A 7,350-nucleotide genomic window follows, 5' to 3' on the forward strand; every position below is an offset into this window, starting at 1 on the left:
GGATGGATGGATGGATGGCGGGCAGAATGATGGATGTTAATGGAATGATGGATGTTAGACTACAGTGGATTTTTTACCCCTGGGTTTTGACTGCAGGTGTTTGGTGTCTCTGTTTCAAACAAAGTTTTAATACTCGGCATGTTTTCAGCTCAGTCATGTGACTGAAACGTCATGTGACTGAAACGTCATGTGACTGAAACGTCATGTGACTGAGCTGAAAGCATGTCGTGTATTCTGTATTTCATATTTCCACATCTTCGTTTCTGTGGTTCCTTCAGGCAGGTACTGGGAAACCGTCGAGCGTCTGAGGATCAGCCAGTTTTACGGCGCTCCGACAGCTTTGCGACTGCTTCTGAAGTACGGCGAGAGCTGGGTGAAGAAGTACGACCGCTCGTCTCTGAGGACGCTCGGATCAGGTTGGACGGTTTTATCAGATTTCAGCCAAAATATCAGATCTGAGTGTTGTGGGGAGAAATATCTACGCACTACATGTCAACAAAGTTAGTTTTATAACCTGAGTTTCATTATTAAACTTAGAAGTACTAACGTGTGTGTGTGTGTGTGTGTGTGTGTGTGTGTGTGTGTGTGTGTGCGTTTACAGTGGGAGAGCCCATTAACCACGAGGCCTGGCACTGGTTTCACAGTGTTGTGGGAGAGGGGCGGTGCCCTTTAGTGGACACCTGGTGGCAGACAGGTGAGACTCAGCCACACACTGTTATCAGCGAGTGCTCACCTGACTTTTGCATGATTTCTAATCGTCGATGAACGATAGCGCCGGGGTTTCCAGGCCTTTGGTTGGTTCATAAAAATGATCAGTAGCAAAAATAAAGCCTTCAGTCTTACCTAAGCTCAGCTGTGAGAAGCAGCAGAACGATGGGGCTCAGGTGTGTCTCTGCTGCTCGACGGCCCAGAGGCAGGGCCAAAGTCTGACTAACTGGCCAGGTCGCACACACAGGTGTGCCGAGTGGGCGTTCCCGGTCACAGCCGAGGCGTTCGCTGCACAAGGGTTTGGAGGGAAACGGCACGTTGTTTATTTACAGTTTGAATCGACGATTTGAAGGTGTGAGCAGCGTCTGCGGGTCCTGAAGTTATGACAACAAACACTGGAAATATTCTTGATCGCATCGTTGCTCACACGTTTAGAAAACATGTGCTAGCTTCATTATTCAGTTTCATTTCCAAGAACTCAGAAAGTCATTCGTAGAGCGTCTGAACCCGATTCCTTCAGCTCGGTTTACGAGGACGAAATTCGCTGACTGTTTCACTGACGGCTCCACAACCGTTGATTTCACGGAAACGTTACCAAATTCAATTAAAAACAGCGTGCCTGGGTGTTTGCTGTGGAGTCGGCGGTCGGGTTTAATTCCTGGAAGTTTTCTGGTCTCTTTGTTTGTGGCGCTGATCCGACTCTAAGTCCGTCTGATTCTCTCTTTAGTGAAGCCTTTACCCTAATTTGAACGATTAGCAGCGGAACATCTGCAGCTCTGCAGAAAATGAATTAAGATCAAATCCTGCACACTTTTTGCCCCGACCCCCCTGCAGCCTCACAGAAACCCCCCCCCCGGGATGAGACGATGCAGGATCACCGACAGCAGGGCGCGTGTGACCTAATTCCTCGACAATCACGACACCGAGCGTCCGAGAGTGTGTTTTTAAATCGGACTTTAAACTCTCTGCCAGCTGCTTCTGACTCTTAAAAGGAGGAAAATCCCAATAAATTAAGAAATTAAAGGAAATTAAAGCTGCAGTCAGAGGCGACCTCTGAGGCCATCTGGTGGTGGCGGGGGGTAGAAAGCATGGAACGCATCAGCAGTGTCCTCTGTGATAACCTCACAGCGGCGTGATGTTTCTGTCCCCCCCAGAGACCGGCGGAGTCTGCATCGCCCCACGCCCGGCTGACAAAGGAGCGCCCATCGTTCCAGCGATGGCCATGAGGCCGTTTTTTGGTATCCAGCCCGTCCTGATGGGAGAGAAGGTGAGCTGCTGTCTCTGCTCTTTATATTGTACCTGTGTTGACTTAACACTACCATGCATCCGGCAGGCAAAGAGGCCACGCCCCCAGTCATGCTAACGTTCAGCCTAATACAGTTCAAACAGGCGATTATCATGAAACTCTCACTTATAATGAAACGATCAGCGCGGCTGTGATCAGACGAGCACGCGTGACGAGCTGAAGGGTCACGTGGCAGATAAATAAAACACAGACTTCAGTCGTTCCAGCCTGGGAGGAGCTGTTAGGGTCATATGGGTCCAGGTGTGAGTCGGGGCTCAGTCACCTGGGAGGGGGTCTCGGGACCACCTCTGAGGTGACAACACTACAGGTTGCATACCTGGAGGTATCTGGCATGAGAGGGGAAGCGTCTTTAAGAACCCAAACAAACCCCATGAACCTGTGACCTGTGACCTGTGACCCCGGTTGACCTTCAGAACTCGAAGCATCATACAAAGAACAGAATCGATTCAGATGAAGCGTGACAATAAAATTGTTTGTAATGAGCAGCAGGGGGCAGCTCCGCAGGTCTGATCATCTGTGAGCATCCTGTGGGTGACCTCTGACCTCAGAGAACGTTTTAATGATGAAACAGGAAGTCCATGTTGGAGCCAATGGTCCCGTCAGAGTCAGAGAGGAGCAGGAAGCATCATTACGTACTGAATGAAGCAGCTGTTCAGAGACGGACCTGCTGATGAAGCTGTTTGCAGCCTCACATCAATCCTGCGTCTCATTAACCGCGCTCAGACCTTCAGATGGACGAGCCTTCCAGTGACACCCTCTCTTTAATCTCTCTATTAAGACGGCGCCGCAGCATCTGTTTGCTTTGATTAACAGACTTTCGGACTCCGATCGCCACGTCTCCAAATTAATTATCCGCTCGTTAAAGAGGCGTAATCTGCGGACGTTGAGGGTTTTTCATCAGAGAGGACTCAATTAGATTAGACCTCCTTCAGCTCCTCATCCTGGGAGGAGCTCGAGGTCACTTTCACTCCAATCCTCTCAGAGTTAACGCAGTTTAGCCGCTGGTTGTCCGGGATTTAACCGGACCACTTACAGTGGCGTCGCTGTCAGGGTGGAGACGTGAGACGTTAGAGAGCAGAATGAACCGGAGGGGACCTGTTCCCTATTTTCTGAGTGTCTGAGTTGTTTACTGGAAATTGTTTTGTTCAATAACTGTGCTCGTTCAAATATTCAGTGTTTCAGACATCAGAAGCAAAAGCACTGTATATGAGTAAAAGTACTCCTGCTGCGGGAGTCTCTCTGACACGCTTTCATTTAATGCAAAGTTTATGCCTCGTGCAGCCTTTGAGCGCCCGCGCTGCCTCAGTAAGTCCACATTCAAGATCTTTATTCAAACAAAATAATGAGTGAAGGCGAGCTCACAGGAAGCAGCTTCAGCGACAGCTGCCATCACGACGCCTTCGAGGCTCTTCATCGGGTACCTGCACCCACAGCGAGCATGTCACACTGGATTCTGGATTTATTCTCAGGGTGGAGCGCTCAGGTGTCGTCCGTCTGCATCACGCAGACTCAGATATCTGCTGATCAGTGATATCCAATCAAAATCCTAAACCTGGAGCTCAGCCTTGTAGAGGGTCTGTTAGTACAGTGACATCATAGCAGCCATAATATTTTCAGATGATGTCATTAAAAAGTCTCCAGCAGCATAGACACGGTCCACAGGTCCAGTTCAGGTGGAGCTAGCATCCACCTGTTAGTCAGAGAGGCCACGCCCCTAATAATGCAAACTTTAGTCCTTCATACAGTAAAAAACAGGTTCATGAAACAGTTTTTGTATCAGGCTGTAACCATGGGAGTCTGTGGGGACTCACTCCTGCCTCTGCTGGAGGTTAGAGAAACTGCAGGTTTACGAGGTTGATAAATGGAAATAATTCAAATAAAAATAACTTGAGTGGTCTTCGGTCTGTTAACCTTCTTTGAACGATGTCAAGAGCTTGTAGACTGACCCTACTGCTTGTTGTGATGTTTGTTGTTTTTAGTTTTTTTAAAGTGTGGATCTTTTCAGTTTTGAGGGTGAGCCGAGATTTGACTTCCTTCTTCTTTGGCTGTGAGAAATAAAACTGCATAGACTGCAAAGAAGCACATGTTATCAGCTGCTTTTAAACTGGCCTCTGTCATCAGTTTGTGTGTCCTGCTGTTGTGTTGTTGTTGACCAGGGCGAGCAACTGTCAGGTAACGACATCACCGGAGCGCTGTGCATCAGTCAGCCATGGCCGGGGATTGCTCGGAGTATCTACGGCGACCACCAGAGATTCGTCAACACGTATTTCAAACCGTATCCTGGTCGGTGTTACAGCGTAAACCCTGGCCGTCTGTAGTTTTGTAGAGTCACCGTCTAAGAGCCGCGTGTTTTTCTTTCAGGTTTTTACTTCAGCGGCGATGGAGCCTACCGCTCAGAGGACGGTTTCTACCAGATAACGGGCCGCATGGATGATGTCATCAATGTGAGCGGTCACCGCCTCGGCACGGCTGAGATCGAGGACGCTCTGGTGAGACGCACACAGGCCTCAGAAACGTGCCGAGTATTACTCTCTTTAAACCTTTGAGCACATTTGAAGGATTTTGAAGGATCTGACCCCGAGGTCAAGGTCACAGGTCAAGTTTTCTGAAAATCACGTGAAAGCCATCAGTCGAGAACGAGGCGACGTAGGACATTGATATGGATACCACAGGTGCATCTTCAATATTTGTGATTTCGAGCGGCTGACACGCATGTGCTCTTCCCTGCAGGACGAACATCCAGCTGTTCCAGAAACAGCTGTCATAGGAATCCCACATGACATCAAGGGAGAAGGTAAGGACACGAGGAAGGAGGGAAGGAAGGGGAGAGATGAAAAAGCCTGATTGGTTTTATTAATGATGATGACATCAAGCGCATGAGACTCTGCTGCCCCCTGCTGGGCCGTCACTGAGTCTGCAGGCAGAGTCAGAAACGTAAAGGAACAAGTCAGAGTGCTGAGGGGCAGTCCAACTGTCCAGTCAGAAGATTTAGGTCTGATTCCAGATGTTTGTCGAAGTTTACACTGAGAGTGTGTGTGTTTGTGTGTGTGTGTGCCCCCAGTGCCTTTTGCCTTCGTGGTTTTAAAGGAGGACCTCAGTGATGACGCTCCCGCCGTGCTGCAGCAGCTCAGAGACCTCGCCGCCACCAAGATCGCCAAATACGCCGTCCCCGAGCACTTCCTGGTCAGTGTGTGTCTGAACTCGCCTCCACACCCCTCAGCAGGAAACAGGAAGTACCAGAAACAACAACAAACAGAAACAGGAAGATTTACATAAATATTTAGCTGTGATCTGGAATATTTACATTCATATATTCTGATTGTTTCCTGCTTCGGTCCGTTTTACAAAACCAAAACGTTTTTCTTCTTCTTCATTTGTAATTTGTCGGTTGATTATATTATTGATCACATTATTTGCTGGCGTTCAGCTATGTCGTCCAATCAGAGCTCAGTTTGCCACTCTTGTCTGTCAGGTGGTGACGCGGCTGCCGAAGACCCGCTCAGGTAAGATCATGAGGCGGATCCTGAGGAAGGTTGCCATGGAAACAACTGAGGATCTCGGCGACGTGTCGACTTTGGACGACCCGTCCGTTGTCAAGGAGATCATAGAGGCCCACGAAGCGTACAGAAAGCAGAGACAGGAGGAGAAGAAGAAGAAGTAGAAGAATTAGGAGGGAGGTTGGCAGGGTGTCACGTACAGGTGAAGGCTCTGCTCCAATCAGGAGCAGTGTGGCAGTCAGTGCCGCTGCTGATTGGAGGAAGAAAGACGCCGAGACACTGAGGGCGGTTTTCTCTCGTTACCAATGGATCCAACTTTTAAATGATTTTATTTTATTTCTTCATGTCATCTTAAATTCAGCACATTTATAGTCTGAAATCATCAAACTGTGTAATTAAGCAATGATGATGTAAATACACAGAAATAAACAGTAAACGTTCACATCGGTCTGGGTGCTTTTATTTATTTAAGGTTGGAACAACATCAAATTAGTTTTAACCATAAAACAGTAAAGATCTTAAATCTGTTTCAGATTCTGTAAATTTGACTTTGTAAATAAAAAATATCTATACAGACAAAACATATGATCAAAAATAAGAATTCTCAGCTTTCTGGGGGTAAGGGGAAGACTTTTCTTGTTTTATTATTATTAGTTACAAGATTTTAGATATATATCTTTGCATTTCAAAATGAAATATAATGCAACAAGAAATGTAAAAATATATAACGTAATTTGTTGTTTTTAAAAAAAAGGTATTTAACAGACTGTTAGTTAACGTTGTTTTTACTTGCTGTCATTTAATTTCTTTGGCATAATTTCCAGCTCTTTGTTGCTGTGCTGGCAGCCTCCGCTCAGCAGGGGGCGCAGTCAGCCTCCGGCCCGTTTTACTGACCCCTGCCTTCAGGAACAACAACACGACCTGATCCGGTCGCGCGTTTGCTGGACAAGAGCACCTGGCTGCAGCCACTGGGGAGCGCCATATTGCGACCTCCACACTAACCGGAAACACGTGACTTCAAAATAAATTTGGTTCTAAGTGTTTTTTAACACTCTGGGTTTATTAAAAAAAAAAAAAATCATCATCCCTTCAGCTTGTTCGTGGCCAAAAGTGTCCATGTGTTATGTTTTTGTTTCTTTGCTACATTTACTGCACAAAGGTTTTTTCATAAATATAAACTTACTAGTACAATGCACGTGTTTGAAGACAACCTCAAAACTCACCATTTCATATATCAGCAGTGCTACTGGAAATTATTGTACAGTGGTCCCTCACAATAACGGGGTTCACCTTTCGCGGACTGTTTCAGTTATTTATTTATTTTACAGTACATTGTGTTGTGCGTTGTGATTGCTGTAGACCATTGTCAATCAACGTAGTACAGTGTCTCCTGTACAGCAGCGGTCCCCAACAGGGCCACGGACAAGTACCGGTCCGTTGAGTCGGTTTTCCCTGGGTCTTTTCCCGTGTTGTGGTCGTGTGTCTTATTTTGAAAGAACTATTTACACGTTACCATAGCAACTAGAGAGCATCAAGAAGCAGAGAGGAGGATGTTACTCTCAATGTTGTTGGCGCATTTCAGGAGGACGCTGCTCATAAAGTTACACAATTACACAGTGAATTCGCGTTTATTATTATATTTACAAAATACCACCGTTTTTGTCTTTGTTTGTATCATTTTATTTTGTCATATTTATCTGCAACACCTTAAAGGCCGGTCCGTGAAAATATTGTCTGACATTAAACTGGTCCGTGGTGCAAAAAAGGTTGGGGACCACTGCTGTACAGCACAGAATGCGTTTAGCTTGTCGAATTTATATAAATCTGCCCACGAAACGT

At 46.6% G+C, this 7,350-nt stretch overlaps 1 protein-coding gene across 1 annotated transcript in view; it reads left to right on the top strand.

The window, feature by feature from the left end:
* acss1 (acyl-CoA synthetase short chain family member 1) overlaps positions 1-5,953 on the top strand; it is a 28,207-nt gene extending 22,254 nt beyond the window's left edge. The window contains exons 7-14 of the mRNA XM_084948624.1: positions 279-416; positions 602-694; positions 1,863-1,975; positions 4,171-4,297; positions 4,376-4,503; positions 4,745-4,808; positions 5,076-5,197; positions 5,487-5,953. Of these exons, the coding sequence (XP_084804750.1) occupies positions 279-416; positions 602-694; positions 1,863-1,975; positions 4,171-4,297; positions 4,376-4,503; positions 4,745-4,808; positions 5,076-5,197; positions 5,487-5,675 (974 nt within the window). The 3' untranslated portion in view covers positions 5,676-5,953. The remainder of the gene's footprint in view (positions 1-278; positions 417-601; positions 695-1,862; positions 1,976-4,170; positions 4,298-4,375; positions 4,504-4,744; positions 4,809-5,075; positions 5,198-5,486) is intronic.
* Positions 5,954-7,350: the final 1,397 nt, after the last annotated feature.

The sequence above is a fragment of the Perissodus microlepis genome, chromosome 13, assembly GCF_051167445.1.
Source record: "Perissodus microlepis isolate ML-2025 ecotype Zambia chromosome 13, ASM5116744v1, whole genome shotgun sequence".
Lineage (NCBI taxonomy): Eukaryota > Metazoa > Chordata > Actinopteri > Cichliformes > Cichlidae > Perissodus > Perissodus microlepis.